This window comes from Notechis scutatus, chromosome 5 (assembly GCF_049901735.1).
Source record: "Notechis scutatus isolate UNSWTSFEM ecotype Mainland chromosome 5, rNotScu1.2, whole genome shotgun sequence".
Taxonomy (NCBI): Eukaryota; Metazoa; Chordata; class Lepidosauria; order Squamata; family Elapidae; genus Notechis; species Notechis scutatus.
In genome coordinates this window covers 103867159-103890102 of record NC_142013.1, presented here as the reverse complement: position 1 = coordinate 103890102, position 22944 = coordinate 103867159, and the positions used below count along the sequence as shown (strand labels likewise).

General features: G+C 45.0%; 1 protein-coding gene across 4 annotated transcripts in view; it reads left to right on the top strand.

Moving 5' to 3' along the window:
• PIBF1 (progesterone immunomodulatory binding factor 1) overlaps positions 1 to 22944 on the top strand; it is a 106624-nt gene that overhangs the window by 3444 nt on the left and 80236 nt on the right. For 3 of the 4 annotated variants that reach the window (XM_026673480.2, XM_087967422.1, XM_087967423.1), the window contains exons 2-7: positions 6996 to 7292; positions 8749 to 8849; positions 9831 to 10029; positions 11350 to 11469; positions 16965 to 17098; positions 20306 to 20414. In XM_026673480.2, coding sequence (XP_026529265.1) covers positions 7041 to 7292; positions 8749 to 8849; positions 9831 to 10029; positions 11350 to 11469; positions 16965 to 17098; positions 20306 to 20414 — 915 coding nt within the window. In that variant the 5' untranslated portion in view covers positions 6996 to 7040. The remainder of the gene's footprint in view (positions 1 to 6995; positions 7293 to 8748; positions 8850 to 9830; positions 10030 to 11349; positions 11470 to 16964; positions 17099 to 20305; positions 20415 to 22944) is intronic. The other variant, XM_087967424.1, reaches the window with a different exon arrangement.

Below are 22944 nucleotides of genomic sequence, written 5' to 3'. Positions count from 1 at the left end.
GTTAATGGGTGTATGACACAAGTATTTATGATTGTGAGCGTACGTTGATTTCCAGTCATCCGACCCACATGAATGTCCCCTGGTTTAGAACAAGCAACACAAACATCAAAGATTAAAACAATTGGGTTAGTACCGTCCTTGAGCACGGTGGTGTGGTTTAGGTAATAAAGTTTTCCTTCCCCTTCAGGATCGGATCTGCCAGAGGTTTTTGGAAGTCCTGCCCATAAGGTGACGTTGAGACGTACAGCTGCCTTGGGATCGTAGCAAATGGTTTTTGAGTTCATCTTGCATAGATGGTACATGGTCCCATTGTTTTGGCAAGTTTTTCCCGTAGGAAGGCACTTCTGCGGTTGTTGGGTATGGTAGATGAGAGTTATTTGAGTGGATCCTGCCTGCGTGGTTTTGGTCAGGCAGGGGTGCAACCATCTGATGCGCTGGCAGAGTTCTGCGATCTCTTAATTCGATGTAGAAAGGGTGGCCTGAGCATAAATGTCAGGCTGACTTGCGAATGTCTGTGATAATGACGAGATGAACGGGGTCTAAGGACTGTCCAGGATTCATAAATGTTGCTTATGGAATCATAGAGGCGTCGACCGGAGCAATAATAGGTGGTGGCAGTGGGGCGAAGTATGAGGAGTGTAGTTCGAGGGGGATGTTCAAAAGTGTTGATCTGGAAGGAAGCATTGCTGGAGATGTGGGGCCACGGCTTAGGGAGCGTTGACCATCTGAGGTAAGGGGGAAAGATGTCCCCAGATGCAGTGCAGGTCAGCAGGAGGGGAGTACCTGGCGTGAAGTACGTCACTTGAGATGGAATGGAGACCTTGGAGGCATGTGCAGCAAGAAAGAGGAAGAGGGTTGGCAAAGCAACGAGACGAATCATGTTGATATGTCTGCAGGTGGTGACTTTTCTACTTTGGGGTGGTATGGTCTGATGTGCCGTCCAGGAACCCACAGGACACGATCTGGAAGCTGGATAGCTGCGTAGCCACGACCCCAGGTGAGGAGAGCAGCAGGACCCTTCCAAGTAGGGTCTGGCAGTTGGCGGTAGTATACCTGTGGTTTGGGAGAATCAGGGAGGGGGGAGGAAAATGCTGCTCCGCTGCTGTCATAGCAGGGTTGCCAGAGAGGTTGAGGAAGTTGAGGGTATAAAGACAGAGATTAAGAGTGTCTTGCATCGCCGGGAGGCCAAGGGTTCTTTTCCCTTTGATCAAATTTCGTTCTAACGCTGTTTTTAGCGTTAAGTTAGCCCTCTCTAGTGTATGCAGCATCTGTTTTTATTTCATTTGGCGTCCCAACGATGCAAAAGTGCGAATGCAATGATTGATGACATGTTTGGAGGCTTCTCCTCTTTGCGGAGTTGCCATTATGAACCCTGAATAAGTATCAATTGTAACATGCAGATACTTCCAGGGGGCAAATGAAGGAAATTGAGTAACATCCATTTGCCATATTTCGCAGGCTTTCAACCCGGGGATTTACCCCTAAGGGAATGGAATGGGCTTGTTGACTACAGGTGGGGCATTGCTGCCTAATGGCTGAGGCTTCAGCCATCGTGAGGTTGAAATGTTTCATGAGAGCTTTGGTGTTTTGATGGAAATAAGAATGACTCTCCCAAGGAGTCAATGTGTGTGATGTCATGATGCCTGCAGCTGCTTGATCCGCCACATCATTGCCTTCCTGGAGGATTCCTGGGAAGGGTTGGTGGCTACGAATGTGTGCTACAAAGAAAGGATGTTGACGCTGTGCAACAAGGTGTTGTAATGTAACAAAAAGAGAGAGGAGGTTTTTTAGGTTTTTATCAATTGCAGGAGAGAGGTAAGAGTCATGGATAGTAGAGACTATTTGAGTAACATATAGGCTGTCTAAGATCAAGTTGATGGGTTCGTTAAAATTCTGGAAGACTAATATGGTTGCAGCAAGTTCAGCTCTTTGTGGTGATGTTTGCACAGGGTGGTTTTAGTGTGCCACACCCCATTCCTTTGCCAAGCGCATGCTCCTCTTTCCCTACTGCCATCAGCAAAAATAGTCAAGGCGTTGACCAAAGGCCTTTTGCTGATGGGAGAGGAGAAAGAAATGGGTATTGTCCGAATGATTTGAAAACGTGGATCAGCGGGCGGGTGGCAGGAAACTAGTCCAGGCCAGTCAGCTAAGGCAAACTGGATTTCTTGGGAGTTCTGGAATAGAGGTTCCCATATTTGCAGTGAAAAAGGGATGAAAAGTGTGGAGACATCTATTCCCATAAGTAATTTTGCACGACTCCTACCTTTTATGATCAATTGAGCCAATTGAGCTGATTTGGAAGTGATGGAGCATCGTGGCGTATGGGAAAGATGGATCCACTCTATGATGTGGAGTTTTTGGTCCTTTTGAGTTACTGCTGCGGTCATAAGCCCTCGGGGTGGCCAAAATGACCATATCTAAAGGAGTATTGGCAGCAGCTCTGTCTACCCATATTTTTCGGATATTCTCTTCTATGAGAGTTATTGCTTGAAGTTGAGGTTGCTGCAAGGATATTATGTCAGCAGGCTTTTCCCCCAGGTAAGGGCTTCAAACAATGGAGAGAGAATATCAGTGGTTAAAGACAGGAAAGGTCTGGCCCAATTTATGGTACCCAGATATTGCTGAAGTTGAACCAAGGTGGGTTGAGAAGGTAGAGACAAAGAGGGAAGTGAAGGATAGGCAGTAGCAGAAAGCATTTTATATCCCAGATATGCGTATGGAGTTAGTACTTGCACCTTTTCAGGTGCTATGTACAAACCTCCTTCTGCAAGAACGGCTTTCAGGAAAGAGAATGAAGTGAACACCGCACCCGGTGGTCCAGGAGCTGCAACAAGGATATCATCCATGTAGTGATACACCAGAAATTGTGGAAAGCTGAACGATAGGGTAGCAAGACATTGTTGACATAGTGTTGACACATGGTGGGACTATTAAGCATGCCTTGAGGTAGGACTTTCCACTGAAAGCGGGAGGAGGGAGAGGAGTTGTTTAAACGAGGTAGTGTAAAGCGAATAAGGCACGATCTTGTTCATGCAGAGGGATAGAAAAAAAACAGTCTTTAAATCAATGACCATTAAATCAAATTTCTCAGGGATGATGTTGGGATTTGGCAGACCACATTGTAATGCCCCCATTGGTTTTATAATAGCATTTACAGCTCTCAGATCACATAATATCCTGAATTTTCCTGACTTTTTTCTTTATAACAAATATGGGGGGTGTTATATGGACTGACAGATGGTTCAACGTGCCCTTTGACAATTTGGTCCTGAACAAGTGAGTGCAGGGCTTCTAGTTTGTCTATAGTGAGGGGCCATTGATCTACCCACACAGGTTCTGTGGTTTTTAATTGCAACCGTAGTGGATTTCTAGCAAAAGATTCCATTAATCAATAATGAGTCTCGCATTAAGTTGAGACATAAGATCACGGCCCCACAGGTTAGTATGCAGTGGAAGGACCAAAGGTTGGAGGTAGGCAGTGCGAGAAATATCAGAAGAACTCACCGGTAGCCACTGTTTGCTACGGTGGGCGTGCTGAACTCCTCCCACTCCCGAACGGCTGGGGCAGTTTCCAAAGGCCAATCGTCCGGCCACTCAGCCGTCGGATGACACTTACATCAGCTCCAGTATCTAAGAGACCCGAGAAGACCTTGTTATGGATTGTAAATTGTAACACAGGCCTGGCTTGTTCTACTGTCTGATGGACAGTAAATGCCCATGCATCATCTGTTTTAACAGGTACTGGAATAGCGGTTGCTACTAATTCTCCCTTGCTAATTTTTGTGGGAGTGTTTCCAATTACTGCCATGGCTACTGAGGAAAAGTCATCGGAGTCTCTCAAAAACGGAGAAGCAATGATTCCCCTTGCCATGAGGTCTCGGATGGGATAGATTATGAGGGGTGTCATGGCAGGGGGATCGTTTTCAGGCATGTGGGAAGAAAGTAAACAGTGCCTGGGATGTCAATTTCCATATCTTCAGAGGCAATTAGGTGGAAAGATATGGAGTCAGCCTTGGGAGTGGGGCTGGCTGATCGCCCCTCCTCTAGTTTCCCTGTGGCTGAGAATTATTGTTGCGACACTGACTTGCCCAGTGGTACCCTTTCTTACACCTGGGGCATATTGTCTTAGGCTTGGTGTTGTTTTGTGTATTGTCTCTGGCTCTGCATTGTGCCTTAAAATGGCCAGGTTTCCCACAATTGAAGCAGTTTCCGGCCGGCCTGTTCTGAGAGTTTGCTTGCTGCAAAGCCATAGCCAGATGCTCCATATTGTAGGAGACAGTCCCCACGATTCTGCAAGCCTTTAGATAGTCCGAGAGGGAGGCCCCCCTCGGGCAGATAGAGGCTGCAAAATCCTTTGCAATCCTCATTAGCATTTTCAACAGCCAGTTTTAACAGAAGCTCTTACGGGCCTCTACATTAGAGATTTGCCTATGAATGGCTTTCTGAAGTTCCTCTACGAACTCGGCATACGGCTGATTTGAGCCTTGAATGATTTTTGAAAAAGATCCTACGATGCCAGAGGTAGGATCATCAACTTTGTCAAGGGCTCTGATTGCAATAATACTGGCAAAGGTAAGGGCACGTTGTGGGAGTGTCGCCTGAGTTGCTAAGTCCCTAAATTGACCCATACCACAAATTTGATCCGCTCTCGCGACCCTACCATGATCGAGGGCAAATTTTTCAGCTTCGCACGAAAGTCTGATTCCCAAACAACGTACTGTGGTCCTGTCAGTATCATGCGAAAAGATCCTTCCAATCTTGGGGTAACATGAAAAAGGAGGTGCTGATGGTGTTAATGAAGCCTCTGACATATGGTGCCTGGATGCCGTACATGGCCACGGCTTGTTTTAAATCTCTAATTAATTTCATAGATAAAGGTTCAAGTCTAGGCACCATATTTCCGGCTTCATCCCCTCATATTCAACGGGACAGAGAGAGCTCCTCTAGAGTAAGAGAGCCTTCTCTGCGTCCCTGCATCATGGCTTGTGCGAATGCTCCCATGGGTGTCTGATCCTCGCTGGATTTGAGTTAGGAGAACTCATGGGTTCAGGAGCAGTGGGGGGAGTTTCTAAAGGGAAAGCGTCCTTTGTCTTGATTTCAGCTGTATAGGGAGGAGGAGGATCCCCTCAGAGGAGGGGGTCTTGGTCAGCGCTGAGCCATGGATTGTTAAGCATTCCAGGACTGTCCTCCACGTGGTCAGAATTTTTGGTGGAGCCCTGGGATTGCTATGAAGATAGTCACCCAAACGCTGCCATGTGGAAACTTTCAAGGACCCTTTATCCGGATAAGCCGGGCATTGCGTGTGAATGTAAGTCAAAAGGGTAATAAGGTCCTTCTTAGTTGGAATCAGGAGCGTTTTGCCCTGACTTCCAAGAATACGAATTGAACTCCCCGTTAATTCCCTAATTCCTGCAAATGTGCCATCTGCTCTTTGGAGAATTTTCCGCCCATACTCACCTGAAAGGAGGATGTCTTCTTTGATGAAGATTCCTGGGGAGGGATCCGTGACACGAGACGGCTTCCCTGAGTTGCAACTGGCTCGCCCGGCCGGGTGAGATAGGCAGTCGAAGAGAGACGCACCTGTTCCTTTTAGTGGATCACGTCGGGGTCACCAAATGCGGTTTTGCTCCGCATATGGAAGGCTTCTCACTGGGTGGTCGAATGCATCAAGAAAGACACTAACGCAAGTTCTATCTTGGGTGAGCTGCCCGATCAGGGTTTGGGAACTCCTTTTATTGGGAACACACAAAGGGGGTGAGTTTATCCAATCATTATGTTACATGCGTAGGAATGTTAGTGGATGCATCGCATCTTCCAATAACCATGCCATGGTAAATTTAAACTAGCAAACCAAACTGCATTCCAGTTAACTGCCCTTGTGACGTGTTTTATGGTCTTGTTCCTGGTGTCTGTTTTCAGCCTACGTGAGACCTAGCATGCACCGGAACCATTGAAGTTGCTCACGTGAGGCTTGGCACACAGTGGATTTGGCCCATTACAGCAATCCTCATTTAACGGACTCCAGGAGTCCGTTAAATCCGAAGATAGTCAATGGAGATGCTTTGTGCTCATCTCTGCCTTTGACCGATGGCCTAAATCTGACCTGGATTCGCCAATGGTTTGATCATAGGTTTCCCCATTGTGCCTGAACTTTGCCAAAGGGGGGGGGGAGGTGTTCATTAAACTGAGACAACCATGGTTTATGGCTCTAATGATTGCTTTGCTGCTATAATGGCCTTTGTGAACAATGATACAAGTCGTCCTTGACTTACAGCTGATCACTTAATGACCATTTGAAGTTACAATGCAGTGAATATTGCAGGTTTGGTTATTGTCCAAGGAGCAGTTTTATAATTCTCATAGCAATCCTTGTGCTGTTCTGGTATTGACATTGTTGGAGGCAACCCCAAGTTAGATGAGAATATAGGTATATAGTCCGCAAGTTAAAACTTTTTGCTTCGTGACAGAAATTTCAACGGCACTGAAAAAAGCCACATATGATCGCTTTTTCACACTTAACGAGTGTTACTATCCCCTACGTTCACGTGATTTTCATTTGGATGCTTTGACAACTGACTCACATCTATAATCCATATTGGGATACAGCTGCGCATCTTTATTATTTCTACAGCCTCACGTCTCAAGAAATGATTCTGGACAGTGTACTTTACGAATATCTACTGAGAAAATTGTGGAGTTAGTTGGAGTTCCAGGGGAAAAAGAGGTTGAACTGAAACTGGCATTCTTTCTGCAAGATGCCACTTTCTCCCTTTTTTGATTAAAAATACATCAAGTGGAGAAAGGAGACTGTGAGGTACCAATGAATGTGGGCATAGGTGTGCAGCTGCCCCCAAAAATGCCAGATTCTTGTTTTAGACAGAATTTTATATTTGCCCTGCTCTACTAATTACACCGTGAATTGAAAGTGTTTAAGCAAAATGTTTCATTTACTATAGCTTTCTCTTTTTAATTTACCTTTTTGCTTACTTTTTAAGCTTGTTACAATTTTTAAGAGAACGTTTTTGACATCCTGCTTGAAGATGTCAAGGAAAAGCTCTAGAGATCCCAAGAAAGTAAATGTATCCAGCTCTTTGGAATCAGAAGATATTAGTTTAGAAACGACCTTACCCACTGATGATGTTTCCTCATCTGAAGATCGGGAAGGTACCGTCAAAATTACTAGACAACTTATAGAGAGGAAAGAACTGCTGCATAATGTCCAGTTACTAAAAATCGAGCTTTCTCAGAAGAACTTGATGTTAGATAACTTAAAAATGGAGTACTTGACAAAGGTATGTGGCTTTCTTTCTTTCTTTCTTTCTTTCTTTCTTTCTTTCTTTCTTTCTTTCTTTCTTTCTTTCTTTCTTTCTTTCTCTTTTTTAATTGTCATGATCAAGTGTTTAATGAGTTCTAGTGAACTCACTAGGGTTGATAGCTCTTGTTTTCCATAATAGCTCTAGAAAAAGTTGTTTCTCAACATAATCTTCGGTAACTGCTACTTTATATTGGAATATAATTTATCTGGATCCATATTGGTCAGGATTCAGGCTTGAGCAAGAAAGAGAGAAAGAGGGAGGAATGGAGAGGGAGGGAGGGAAAAGGGGAAGGGTGTTAGTGTTTGGGGATAAACCCCTAGCAGAGTATGCAGCAGCAGTCAAGCCAGGCAGCCAAATGAGAGAGGAAGGGTTTTAGAGTATACACACACTGAACACAAACACTGTTTGTAGTTTAAATAGTTTTTAATCCAGTTAGAGTTTAAGCATTGTCAATCAGTCCGTATGTCATTCACAATATATCCATTCAGTAAGACTCACTAACTCAGTCCAGGTAATAGTCCTTACTATATCTTTATCAGCCGATAAAGATATCTTCTCCTCCTCCGATGCTTTTCTCCAGAGGATAACGCTGGATATTCAGTAGGACGATCAAACAGTAGACAGTCGCAGTGAAACAGTAATAAACAGTTGTATCCAGCAGTAAACAGCAGTAAACAGTAAACAGCAAACGGTAAACAGTAAAACAGTAGGCAGTAAGCAGCAAGCTTTCTCCTGCTTCCTCTTATTGCAGTTTCTAACCGCACCCTTAATTGGCTAATTACATGCAGTGTGGTGCTTAAAGTTACAAACACTTAAACTATGATACCTTAGTTTATATATTTATCCACCCAAACATTGTTGGGTATCAATGTTATACCTAACAAAGGGGAAGAGAGAGAAAGGGAGAGGGAGGGAGGGAGAGAGAGGGACAGAGGGAGGGAAGGAGGAAGGGAGAGGGAGGAGGAGAGAGATAGGGAGAGAGAGGGGGGAAAGGGAAAGAGGGAGAGGGGAAAAAGAGAAAGTGAGGTAATATACAGGTCTTATATGGAAGTCAGGCTGATTGCAGTTGTTCTTTCTGCAGTCTTAACTATCCATTGGAATCTGTACCTGTCCTGTTTGGTTGCTGTTTGGTTGTTATAGAAGTACACATGACAGACTCAATAATTCTCCTGTAAAACTGTATCAACAGCTCCTGGGGAAGTCTGACCTATCTGAGTCGATGCAGGAAAAAACATTCTTTACTCTGCCTTTTTAATGATGCTTCAAATGTTAAGCGAATTGGGTTAATGTTAAGAATTGTCACGTTAAGAATTATCATGCTTACATTAAGAATTATAGTAACATCTGTATCGTCTCTCAGTTTCCTTGGGCAAATCTAAATTGGGCTCACTTTAATTGTGGTTTCTTTTCTTTATCAAATTCATTGCTTTAGATTGAAGAACTAGAAGAAAAACTTAACGATGCAGTCCATGAGAAACAACTACTGTCTTTACGACTGGATAACCAGCTGGCCTTACAGCAAGATGATGCCAGGTATGAAAGAAGATATCAAATTTAGAAGCAGGAGTTCACTCAAATTGGACTGCTCCAGTTTGATATTTCATACTTGCATTCCAGATCCTTGAATGAAAAACGCCCTGGCTGGGGCGAAAACTGATATGCTGCTACTTTTGCTTCTGAAGATTTTGGGGCCCATCTGTTTTCTCATTTGGACAAAACATAGCCCCAGGCCAAAAAGCTGTGACTTAATTCAGCCCAACCAACTAGGCTCAGAAACCAGGGTTAACTTCCAAATTCTGGTTTTCTATTTATGAGCAATAACCATCTGTCCTTCTTTGCTTTTTTGGACAAGGAAGATACATGGTCATTGCTATGCCTGAAGAGAAGAAGAAGAAGGAAGAGTGAATTAAAAGATGTTTTGGTTTTTTTTCTGAACTATTCCGGGTATTCCGTTTCTTAGCTCTTCAGACACTGAGTTGATATTAAGATGTAGCCAGGTGACATTGAAGGACAGTGGAAGCGTGTTGAAAAAGCATGTTTCATGAAAGTGGAACTTGTGATGTTTTTATCTTGGCAGTGGTTTTCGAGAGGATGTAAGTACTGCATTCAAGTCCTGACAACTGAGAAATAGGCTTTGCTCCTATGCCTTCTGAATAAAAATGCACAAGATTGTGGTGCATGTTTCTATTCTGTAGGAATTGTAGTAGCCCTGTTGTAGCCTTGTCTGAAACTCAGGCATCGTACTCTCTCTTGATCAACTAAGTTGAAAATAATAGCACTGGATTTTCAAATCACACTGGCCTTTTTTTTTTTACAGTTCAAAGCAAAAGGGTATGTGTGCTTCTCATTATCTTAGTAAAACAGCGTAAATAATTCAGGCTTATACATTGTGTCCTATTTAAATATTAAAATAATTGTTCTGTGAATGGGAGCAGACTTTTGTTCAACTCAGAATGTTATTGCCCTATAGGATAAGTCCCTTTTCAGGTAAGTAACGAACAACTCTTTTCCTAGAAAACATCAAGAACTAATGAAACAGGAAATGGAAACCATCTTATTGCGCCAAAGGCAACTGGAAAAGAACAACCATCAGTTACGAGAGCGCTCTGGAGATATACGTCGTAGTCTGCGTGACCTTGAATTGAGCGAAGAATATTATGCCAAACTCAAATCTCTTTCAGAAGATGAACTTTCTATCCCTGAATACGTGTCTGTAAGTGCTTGAATAGAGCAAGCAAAGAAAAGGGGAATAGATGGGATGGGATGGGAGGACGGGACTGAAATAGAAATAGAAAAGGATAGGATAGGATAGGATAGGATGCAGAATGGCATGGTGTGGCATAGAGTAAAATTAGAGGGGAGTGTAGTGTGAATAGAATAGAACGGAATGGAATAGGCTTTCTAATTGTTGGTAAATGCTGGATTAAGCTATAAAAGGGATATTTGCATTTTAAAATTTTCTGGTTTGGGTATGGGCCAAGCTGTATAACATCCAAGCTGTTGAAGTTTGTCTCCTCGCTGAGAAAATATTATTATCTGGTCTTTTCTGTTATGTTCCTCTCCTTAGTAGCTTTTACCCAACTCATTCTCATCTCTTTAGTCACAGCAGATGACTAAAGCAGTATGCTTTTTTTTTATTTATTTAGCGTATAGGACATTCTAAATTCGTCAGGCTGTTTTACCGGTTCCAAGAATTCTTGCCCTTAATTTCGATCGATTGGCGACTTCACAGATGCTGCCCATAATCCAGCAAGTAGGGTTGGAGATGGGCAAATGAAGTAGCCAATTACAGGTAGTCCTCAATTTAGAAACTCAGTGACCATTCCTAGTTGCAACAGTACTGATAAATGTAACTTATGAACATTTTTCACACTTAACGACCGTGGTAACGGGATTAAACATTCAGATACTTGGCAACCGGCTCATATTGACGATGGTTGCAGTATGCAGTGAGAAAGGTCATAAAATAGGGTAAAACTCACTTAACAACTGTCTCCCTTAGCGAGATAAATTTTGGGCTCCATGGTGGCAACGACTGCCTGCGAACATCAAACACGTTCTGTAGATTACCTGTAAGCTATGAATGTAACACATGGGAGATAATCAGCTTTTTTTTTTTATGCTGGCCTCACTATTAACACTGTTGCTTCTCAGCAGCCCTTCCTTTTCCCCTTCAGATTTGCAGCGCTGGGAAACCTGCGGTCTGATTTCAAAAACCTTTTATGAGCTGTGGGTTTCAGCCTCCCCTCCCTTCCTCTCTCTGGATGTGGGGGGGTGGGGGAGAGAAGAGGGGCTGGTGAAGCTTCTGGCACCATCAAGGGGCTCCCGGCGGAACAACGCTTTCCCCTTCTTGGAACGGGTCTGCCTTTATTTTTAAGTGCTTTGCAGAGAATTCTAAAAGTCAAAATTCCTGCCTGGCAGCTCAGGCCCCGACGTGCAGTCAGTCTGGAGAAGAGAAAAGGTATGAAATATTCATCGCCCTCCCACTTAACTCCGAAAGGTAATGCCCTGCAATTGCTTTTTGCGCCTCCAGATTAGATTCTACGAAGCGGTGCATCCTTTAAAAAACGAGATCGGCGAACTGCAGGCCAAGAAGGAGGCGGCCTGGGAAGAACTGAACGAATACAAGTCTCAGCTGAAGCACTTGTTAGAGGTGTGTATTTCTCTTCCTTTCCAGGCCTCGTTTGGAAGCGGCTGAGGCTCCAGTTGCTCAGCACACATTTGCAACCTCTTCTTCCCTAATGGGTCATTGAGCCCAATGATGTGATTTCTGGGGCCGTGTTTAACCTGAGGAGCTCCATTTTTTTGGTGAAATCCGAGGAATGTATTCGGACCCAGCTCCCCAAACACAACAAACCCTCTGACGTGAACTTAAAGATTCCTTTAATTAGAAGTGCTGGCAGCCCCAGCCAAAAGCTGCTCTCTCAACACAAGCTAACAAGGCCAGAAGATGAATAGTTGTCTGCCACATCTATTCATCTCCGCCCCCTGCCTTTTATCCCCAGAGCTAGGGTGGGGTTCGCTAGCAGCCGTGGCTCTTCCGTCCTAAGGACCGACCCATAGATTTTCACTGCTCTCCTCTCCCTCTGCCTTCTGCACATCTGCACGTCAGGCACTGGACTCAGCTGTTCCTCCTCTTCCTCATCAGACGCCTCCAGATCTAGGGGCTGTTGACTCACCATCTGAGGGCTCATTGGTGGCCCAGGCTCCACCTCTGTCTCTCTCTCTCTCAGCCAGCTCTATTCCATCTTCCCTCTTCGAGCTCTCAGGTTGCCTTGAGGCTGACCCTGACTCACATGCCGCCTCCTCATCTGATTCGGCTGCTGGAGGGGCTGGCAACTGACAGGTCACAACAGAATTGAAACTTTTGGATTTCTGTTACAGTGGGGGAGTCGATGACAATTGGCCATGGCCAACTCACCACAGGACAACTCACTGCATGACAAGAGTTACACTAACATTAAAGAAATGGTGGAATGGAATCATTAAAGAAATGGTGCAAAAGAAGGGACGGAGTGAAATGGGAACGGCAGAAATTAAAATTATTCATTTATTTTAAGTGGTTAAATAGAATTGTTAAATTGTCCTGCGGCAAGTTGGCCATGGTGAGTTTTTCCTCAGCGAGTTGGTTGTGGCAAGTTGTCCCATTCCTTGCCCAGGCGTGGGGACAAGGTGCGGTTAAAGAAAAGAAAAGATGATGGCCCTGATGGTGGTTTTTTTTGTCGTCATTATTTGTCCGATTGCCAGCTTCTCTATCTTTTTCTCACATCCCCATATCACGTCAAGTTGAAACCAAGAAGCAACTGTCAAGTTGCTTACAGCTTCCTCCCTTTTTTTATTCATTATGGGGCAGCGGTTCAGGCTACTTCTGGCATGGGATGGTTTTCCTTAAACCAGGGGGTCTTCAAGCTTGGTAACTTTAAGACTTGTGGACTTCAGCTCCCAGTTTGGGGGTAAGAGGCTGACTCCGTAAACTGCTTAGTGAGGGCTGTAAAATGTTATGAAGCAGTATGTAAGTCTAACTACTATTGCTATTGCTGTGGATGACATCTAAAGTTGTAAATAAGGGGGTGGAAGGAATGCATCTGGAGGAGGCTGGCAGTGACAAGAAAAAGAGCAGAAGAGCCAAGTGGTTTGGTGTTAGCAGTAAGCCCCCTCTGCAGTGGCCCTGCCCTCTTCCCCTACCTTTCCCTCACCTAACATAATTGAACGAAACTGAACCTGGGATACAACCACTTGCATAAATGCTACTTCCCCTGGCGTGGGACGGTTTTCCTTAAACAAGCAGCAGCTTCCAGGGTTGCCATCAGGGAGAGAGGGCAGGATGGTGCCTCCAGGTATGTGGAAGGGTTGAAAGGAGTCCTGTGCAGGGAAGGAACTCACTTTCTGGGCCCAGCTGCAGAGCCCCCCCGCCTCCAGGATGCAGTGAAGCCCTTTGTAGATTTACCAGAGCACCCAACCACTGTCAAAGCCCCCCTCTCCAAGCTGCATTTGGCCCCCAGAGCATCTGCATTTGCAAAACCTCTGCAAAACCTCTTACAGCCCTGCAAATAGCCTTTCCCAAACTGTCACCTGCCCAGTGGTTTTGCAAATGCCATTTCCCAGATTTGAGCCACGGTGGCGCAGTGGTTTAGAGTGCAGGCTACTTCTGCTGCCTGCCGACTGCCTGCAATTTGGCAGATCGAATCTCAGCAGGCTCAAGGTTGACTCAGCCTTCCATCCTTCCAAGGTGCGTAAAATAAGGACTCAGATTGTTTTGGGGGAAATAGGCTGATTCTGTAAACGGCTTAGAGACGGCTGCAAAGTCATATGAAACGGTATATAAGTCTAAGGGCTATTGCTATTGACCCGAGGAAGAAAATGCAAGCTTGGGAAAGTGAGCTTTATTTTTGTCCCCAGCTAATACAGAAGCTGCCTCCTGAAACAGTGGCTGAGGGTTTGAATTTCATCCTTGGGGAAACCACAGTGAACAAAGTGTTTTAGTCCAGGGGTCGCCAACCTTATTGGACCTCAGGGACCACCAAACTCATAATTTTAAATCCCGCAGGACTACTAATATGAATTTTGACTTGATGGTGGCTTGCTGACGGTGGGAAAGTCAGTCCCATATTCCAGAGCTGCAGTAGTCATAGGACTGGCCCTTTGGTCATCCCGAGCAGCTGCTCCTCCACCCAGGAGCACCGGCCTGCCATGGACTGGAGGAGCTACTCTGGGATGACCAAAGGGCCAGTCCTGTGACTACTGTAGCTTTGAACTATGGGAGCTACTTTCCCACCAACATCAGCAAGGCATCCCAGGGTGGATTTTCCTCCCCCGCCATTGGTCTTACCTTCCAGTTCCAGCTTGTGTGGCTCTACTCAAGGTAAGGTTTGCGCTCGGTCGAAGGGTGGGGGCCATCAGGTGGGCCGGCCATGTGGACGGCGCAGCCTTGTGTTCCCGCATAGCCTGGATTAATTGCTTGGGTGGGGGGGACATTATCTGCAGACCACCAAAATTTTCTCACGGACCACCAGTGATCCCCGGCCCACCAGTTGGCGACCACTGTTTTAGGTCGTGGTACTGAAATTCATCCATGGATTTATTTTTTATTTATTTTTTGACCACTTGGGGTCAGTATCTCCTCATTGGTTGCACAGTCTTCAGAGTCTGGAGAAAGGATCATCTTGACTCCAGAAATTATAAGAAGATTCGTAGGTGAAATTGAGCTATTTAAACTATTTTTTTGGTTTTTAGCCAACAATCATGCCTCTCGCCCAGGATGTTCATGGAATTGCTCTTAATTCAGATCGTGTGAAAGCGGAGAATTACCTCAAGTGTACTTTCACTTAACTTGGTTCCTTTTGCTGGCTTTTTTTTGGGGTGGGTGGGAGACTTCACAGATCTTTAGCCCCATCCATAACTGACAGGAAAAAAAAACCTCAGTTCTCTAACAGGAATATAACATTTTGGCACTCTTGCTGAGAAAAAAATAATCTGGCATTCAATTCTTAACAAACTTGAAATAGCTGTAATTATTATAAATACCTGCTAAGTCTTTTGCTGCGTATATTTCGCTGATAACGTACTTAGGACTGCTGCTGCTGCTGCTTTGGGAAAAGCTTATGTGCAGTTTTTAATAATTGCCCTCGGTGCTTACTAAGAGGGTTTTAACTAGCAAGAGGCCAGAATTTGAATCAGAAGGAGAATCCTAGACCAGTTTAGGAAGAAACCGGGTTCCTTCCTCATCGCTAAACGCTAAAAGTTTGTCTTGCCCCTTCTGATACAGCTTGATCTGCTGTGTGAAGTAGCTTGGCAGGACAGGACAGATTTTCTTAGGAGGCTCCCTTTGCTGGACAAAGATAGATGTAACAGGACAGTGGGCCTCAGGGGAAATTCATGTCTCTGCCGTTGGCGTCCAGATGGGGTTTTTTGGAGAGCACACAAGAAGATGCATTTTCAAGAGGATTAAGTGTAAAGTCAAAGGTTCCCCTTGGGAATAGTTCAGGGTTCAAGCTCCATCCTTTTCGACTCTCCTGAATGATGGTCAAGGGTAAAGGTGCAGTGCAGGCCAACCTGAATTGGGTTTCAGATTGCCACGGAATACTTAACCCTAGCTCAGGGGTGTCAAACTCAGTCCGCAGGGTGCATCGATCTGGCCCCCAGGGCTGCCCTGGAAACATCCCTGCTTCTGCCAGCAAAAATGAAGCTCGGGAGGGCCATACGGCACCCTCCCGGGCCCCGTTTTTGGCCGCGAAAGCCTCCTGCAGACCCTCTGCCAGCGAAAGTGGAGCTTGGCCCTGGGCTCTGCTTTTGCTGGCAGGGCGGCATCAAAACAAACTAAAAACAAAACAGAAGGAGAAATGTTTCCCCTTTTGCATTTGAGCATGCAAGAAGGGACAGGAAAGGAGAAAGGGAAGGAGGAAAGGTAGAAAAAGAAAGAAAGATGGGAAGAGAGCAAGGAAGGAAAAATAAGAGGGGAAGGAAGAAGAAAGGAGAATGAAGGGGGAAGGAAAAAGAAGGAAGGGAAGAGGAAGGAAGGAAGGAAGGAAGGAAGGAAGGAAGGAAGGAAGGAAGGAAGGAAGGAAGGAAGGAAGGAAGGAAGGAGAGAGATTATAATGAGAGTGAGGAAGGATCTGAGGGAAGTTCTGCCTTAGCACTTGGCCACCACGGGGTGCCCCTCACACGAGTGTCATCGAGCTGGCCATGCCCACTCCGGCCCCTGAGGTCAAACCCAACCCTGATGTAGCCCTCAATGAAATCAAGTTTTTGACATCCCTGTCCTAGCTAATCAGAGTGATAGTCTTTCTTAAAATGTCTCTAATTTCTGTCTAATGCAGGTAGTCCTCGACATATGACCACAAGTGAGCCCAAAATTCATGTTGCTAAGTGAGACATGTGTTAAGCGAGTTTTGCCCCATTCTGCGAGTTTTCTTGCCATGGCTGTTAAGTGAATCTGGCTTCGCTTGTCAGAAGGTCTCAAAAGGGGATCCCATTACCCCCGGGGACACTGTCATGAATATGAACCCGTTGTCAAGCATCCGAATGTAAATCATGTGACCATGGGGGTTGCTGCAACGGTCATAAGTGTGAAAACCGGGCCATGAGTCAATTTTTTTCAGTGCCATCATAACTTCGGACATTCACTAAATGAACTGTTGTAAGTCGAGGACCACCTCTATCTGGCAAGGTCGTTCAGTTTCATTTTATTATCTTTTAAATTTATCTTTATTTGACTCGCTATACTTTAACCCTTTTATACCTCACTAATCTTATTTGATCAATGTTATTCTGCTACATTACTGGACCCTTGTCTGTGATTGAAATAAAATGAGTTGCTTTTGACTTCCTGGACAGGTTCTATGTCACCTTCAGGTCTAGTAAAAGGAGGAACTTCTTCATAGTGCTGAAGTTGCTCTCCGTAGGGTTGGAAGCTCTTTCTCACTGTCCTTAAAATAGCCCCCCGTGCTTCTAAGTGCTAATTTGCTTGCTTTGAACGTGCTAATCAAGTGTTTGCCTACATTTGTCTCTACTCCAAAGATTAGAGAACTTTCAGCTTCACGTTTATTTCCCAGTTCTCTCAAGAAAATAAAAAAGCAAAACAAACTTCTCTAGAAAGCAAATTTAAACTTTAAATATAAAAGTCTTTTTTTTTTTCTTTTGATCTCCCAGAGTTATGAAATGGAAAGAAAAAATCGGTCAGAGACTGAAGTGCGATGTCAGCGCTTAACCATTGAACTAGCTGATACAAAACAAATGATTCAGCAAGGTGACTACAGGCAGGAGAACTATGATAAAATAAAAAGGTAAGTTTTATCACCAGTCATAAACAAAACTTTCAGGCTCTTTGTGGCACCTGGGTTCGTACCCTTTTTTCCCTTTTCAAGATCCAAAACTGTCTAACTTTTATCAGACATGATATTCTTCCGATTAAAATCGGAATTCTGGTTTTTTTTGGAAATCGCCCACCCCCCCTTTCCCCCCCTTCTTCTCCTCCTTCCCCTCCCCTCGGAGGCCCCCTGAGTCAGGAGTTGCTACCGCCGGCGTGGCTCCAGTCCCGCGTTGCCTCGGGAAGGGAAAGGCAAAAAGGAAGAGCTGCAGCGATGCTTTGCAACAGCAGCAGCGGCACTGGAGGCTCAGGCTCAGCGGCTCCCGGTTTTGCCTTTCCCTTCCCAAGGCAACGCGGGACTGGAGTCGCGCGGAGCCGCGCCAGCGGTAGCAACTCCTGACAGCCCCAGCCGGACACCTGAGCGGAGCCTGGGTGGTGTGAGCGGAGGCCGCTGAGCGGCAGGAAAAGGGAGCTGGGCAGCCACGGACCATCCGTCTCTCCGTGCAACACGCCACCGCCCGGCCCTGGTGAGGGAAAGCAGCGGGCGCTCCCTGGGCGGCGGCCTCAGCCCCGCCCCCAGGGAAGCAGCTGCCCAGCTCTGGAGCTGATCCACACGTAACCGGCTGGAAAGGAAGGGTGTGTAGCGTTGGTGTTGTGTGCGCGATTTCTTGGCTCGCGGCGCGGGGTCTCTTTTGGCCGGCCCCGATTTTTTTTTCAGAGGGGAATATCATGCCTGTTTTATTTGATCAAGCACCTATCTTTTCACACATTAAAGCTGCAAAATTACTTGATTTGTCTGATAACAGAATAACAGAGTTAGAAGAGGCCTTGGAGGTCTTCTATTCCAAATCTCCCACTCAGGTGGGAAACTCTGTCCCGTTTCAGACAAATGGTTGTCCGATCTCTTCTTAAAAACCTCCAGGGTTGGAGCATTCACAACTTCTGGAGGCAAGTTGTTCTCCCTGATTAATTGTTCTCACTGTCAGGAAATTTTAGATTGTCGCTCTCCTTGATTATCCCAAAGGTGCTTTTTCAGGAGGCAACTGGACTTTCTTGTTTCTCTTTGAAGATGTTTTGCTTCTCATCCAAGAAGCTTCTTGGAGGTTTTATCTATGTTCTCAGGATCACCTGAGGAGTGCAAATGGGTGTGGAGCCTTCTTGGCTGCAGGATGTGTTAGGAATAACCATAGTTACCTAACGTTGTTTGGGTAAATAATATATAAACCATGATAGCAAAGTTTAAATGTGTTTTTCACTTTAAACTCTAAATGATATAATTTGGGTGCGGTTGAGAAACTGCCATAAGAGGGAGCTAGAGAACCTGGATTGCTACTGGATTGATGGTTGATTGTTCTGTGTGTTCCCTGTTGCTGACCTCGAAAGAGGAAAGAGTTTTGAATGCTGCATATCTAATCTACTGTGAGAAGATATTTACTGGACTGATTTATGGATTGACATTGTAAGTTAACTGACCTTTTTTTTCGACACTGGATTTTTGCAATTGAACAATCTCCGGACTGAACTGACTGAACACAAGTGAATGAGATTTGGACTGTTTGACCCTGCTAAACTCTTAATGGAATAAACTATTCAACTAAGACAGTGTATCCGTTTTTACTGAGTGTGTAAACTAAAAAACACATTCTCTCATATTCGCCTGACTGCCTGACTGCTGTGCACATTCTGCTAGGGTATATCCCTAACAGGATGTTTTCTGCCCTGTGTTCCTTCACTGTTGAACACAGGCGCAAGCTGTTGGGGATGAGTCCAGGGGTGGGATGCTACCGGTTCAACCCGGTTCTATAGAACCGGTAGCTCCAAAGAGCAGCTGACACCAAACCGGTCCGCTGCAACGACCTTCCGGTCGTCTGTTTGGCTCGCCCACCTGCCCCAGCTCTAGGCTATCCTTTATTCCCTGCGTTTTCCTCCTCAGCTGCTTTGTGCGGCACAGCTGAGTGCCGCTTGTCAGCTGGAGCAGGTGAATGGTTGCCGGAGCCAGTAATTAGTAAGTAGTGAGCACACACACGCGCAGTACGTGTTTGGCATGCACGCGGGCAAAGCGCAGACTCCCCAACCAGTTGTTATGCCAATAGGATCCCACCCCTGGATGAGTCTGGGTTGTCCACATCTCAAATGGAAGTGCAAATGGGCCCTGTAGTCTGCAATTTTGGGGGGAATCTGTTCATACTCCCGCACCATTCGAAGGGTGTTCATCCCAAAGTGGCCTCAGTGACCCTCTAAAAGAATGGAAATGACCAGCTGTCTGCACGGGGTGTAAATCCTTCCATTCCCCACCATTCAGTCAGAGCTGAAGAAGCTTCTTGGATGAGAAGCAAAATGTCTTCAACAAAAAACCAGAAAGTCCAGTTGCCTCTTGAAAAAGCACCTTTGGGACAACCATGACCTGGATGACTGAGAATCTCCATAGACATTCTCCTTGACATTGCTTCTTGTCCTGCCCTCAGGTGCTTTGGAGAATAGCTTGACTCCCTCTTCTTTGTGGCAGCCCCTCAAATATTGGAACACTGCTATCATATCACCCCGGTCCTCCTTTTCATTGAACTAGACATGCCCAATTCCTCCAACCCTTCATATGGTTTAGCCTCCAGTCCCCTAATCATCTTTGTGGCTCTTTTTCCGCCGTTAGGGTTAAAAAGAGCTTCCAGGTTCTTATGGGTGGCTGAATAATGGAATAGTTTGCCTCACACTCTTCCTTTTCTTAGCAGATTTTAAGCAGAGGCTACAGAGCCACCAGCTGACAATGTAATCAAAGGGAATTTCCAATACAAGAGCTCTGTAATTGTCTACTTCCTTTATTTTTCCTGCAAAAATTTATGCTTGTCCTTTGAATCGAGTATTGGATGCCTGAAGAGTTGCTTAATTCATGCCGGAAACCTTCTCTTGTGACAATGAGCAGGTCAAGGGGAAATTTGCCAGGATTGCAAGGAGCACAAATCTGATCATTGTGAAAGAAATGGTGCCGAAACAAAAGAGTTTAAAATAGCTGTCGTGTGGTTGATCTTGCCAAATCTTGTCCTCTCGGTTCTGGTGAATTCAGGTTTTTCAGAAAGTATTTTGAAATAAATCCCAGTCCTTCCGGCACAGCAAAGGTGGATGTGAAGAGGAGGTGGGATAAGAACTGAAAAATTTTAGATGATACAGCAGTATGTTTTTCTCTCAACAGTGAGCGTGATACTTTTGAACATGAATTTTCAGAGCTGCGAAGAAAATACGAAATACTAGAAGTTTCCCATAAGGCCATAACTGCCGAAAGGAACGACGTATCCAAAGAGGTGAGATGTTCAGAGCTCATTTAGCAATTCTTTAAAAGGTTCAACAATACCAAAGGTAGCAACAGAAGACTTTTGTTTATGTATTATATTTTTTTAAAAAATGCCCGTGCAGAATAGAATTCTTTTATTGGCCAAGTGCGATTGGACACACAAGGAATTTGTCCTGTTGTAAATACTCTCAGTATACATAAAGAAAAGGTACATTCCTTAAGAATCAAGAATCATAATGTACAACACTTAATGATAGTCATAGGGTACAATAAGCAATCAAATCACACTAGGAAACAGTCAATATAAATTGTAAGGATACAAGCGACAAAGTTACAGTCATACAGTCACAAGTGGGAGGGGATGGATGATAAGAATAAGATTGTTTTTCACAGTTGTATTTCGGGGTATAGGAAGTCCTGGACTTATAACAGTTCATTTAGTGACTCGTCAAAGTTACAAAGGCACTGAAAAAAGTGACTTATGACCGTTTTTCACTCTTACGCCCATTGCACCATCCCCCCATGGTCACATGATCAAAATTCAGACCCTTGGCAACTGGTTCCTATTTATGACAGTTGTAGCGTCCCGGGGTTCATGTGATCCTTTGGTGACTTTCTGTTCTGACCCAAACCTGTTTCCAAGAGAGCAAACACAAGACAAAGGCAGCAGCACAACCTTTTAATGTTTCATCTATGAATTCTGATTCTTCACAGATAAAGGGCTGCTTCCAACTAATTAGCTCTGACAAGAAAGAGCCTTGCCGAATTTTTGCAAGACTGCCAAAAAACAACAGATAAGAAATAGTTTACAACACAAGAGTCTTCAAATACCAGCTGTAATGTCCACGAGGCTGAGTTTCAAAACGTCTTTGCTTCCTACAAAGAACGTTCACTTCACAGCTGGCTTTTATCTTCTTGAAGGAGGGGCCATTACCTTGCAGCCTTACTCCCGAGTCGCCCGTGCTATTGTAGCTGCTCTTTCCTACGAGCAATCCTACGCGCACTTGGCACAGACTCCTCGGGAACCTCCTCATCGCTGCTGCCAGCCCCCACAATCTCTGAAGGCAGCAGTCCACTCCCTAATGGTCCTGGCCCCTCATCCGAGTCCTCGCTCTCCTCAGCCGTCTGCACCTGCTGCCGGCTAACCACAATATTTTCTGACAAGCAAAGTCAATAGGGAAGCCAGATTCTCTTAACAACGGTGTTGCTCACTTAACAACTGCAGTGGTTCACTTAACATGGGGCCAAACTCACTTAACAACTGTCTCGTTTAGCAGCAGAAATGTTGGACTCATTTGTGATCATCAGTCTCTGACTACCTGTAACTAGAGATACCCATGTGGTTAGCCCTTCATAAAAGGCTGTGTTGTTGTCAGGTTGGAATTTGTTAAGCACACCTCCCCTCTCTGTCCATCTCTTTTCTCTTAAAGCTCTGAGAAGAGGTGGCTCACCTGCTGATTATCCCATCTTGATACTAATCAATATTAGTTCCCCCTTTGATACAGCAGGCATCCGTCTTAATCCCCCTTATACTAGAAAAAAATAATAACACTAGGAGTGAAAAGGGACACAGTGGCTCAGTGGCTAAGACACTGAGCTTGTTGATCAGAAAGGTTGACAGTTTGGCGGTTCAAATCCCTAGCACCGCGGAATGGAGTGAGCTCCCGTTTCTTGTCCCAGCTTCTGCCAACCTAGCAGTTCGAAAACATGTAAAAATGCAAGTAGAAAAATAGGGACCCCTTTGGTGGGAAGGTAAGAGCGTTCCATGCACCTTCGGCATTTAGTCATGCTGGCCACATGACCACGGAGACGTCTTCGGACAGCGCTGGCTTTTCGGGTTTGTAACGGAGATGAGCACACACACACACACACACACACATCCCGAGCTGGAAATGACTAGTATATAAGTGCGAGGGGAACCTTTACGTTTAGGAGTGAAAAGGATGTAAATGTTACATATATGTCAATCATATATTCATAAATTATTGTCTAACTGATAGTCCTCGACTTACAACAATTCGATTAGTGATCATTTGAAGGGGGAAAAAAGATTTATGACTTGTTTTTCATGCTTAAGACCAGGGCAGCATTCTCACGGTCAAGGTGATTAAAATTCAGACGCTTAGCAACCGACTCACCTTTATGATGGTTGCATTGTCCTGGGGTCATGGGATCCCCTCTCGTGACCTTCTGACCAGCAAAGTCAACTTAACAATCAGGTTACTAAACATTAACAAATGCGGTGATTCACTTAACAGCTGTGGCTAGGAAGGTCACATAACGGGACAAAATGCAGTTAGCAAAAGTTTCACTTAGCAACCTAGATTGTGGTTGTAAGTCCTCAACCTGCATGGAATTGAAAGAGTGATTAGGTCCACGTAGAAAGGCAAGGAAAAACAATTACCCAGAAACTTGTGTCATAAACTTATAAGTCATCCAAATTTGACACGGTTTCTTGAACCATGTCCTCGTTCTTCTCTAGTTGACAAAATAAAGAATCTGATTTAGATGTGGCCAAGCCACTGCTCTATACCACATGC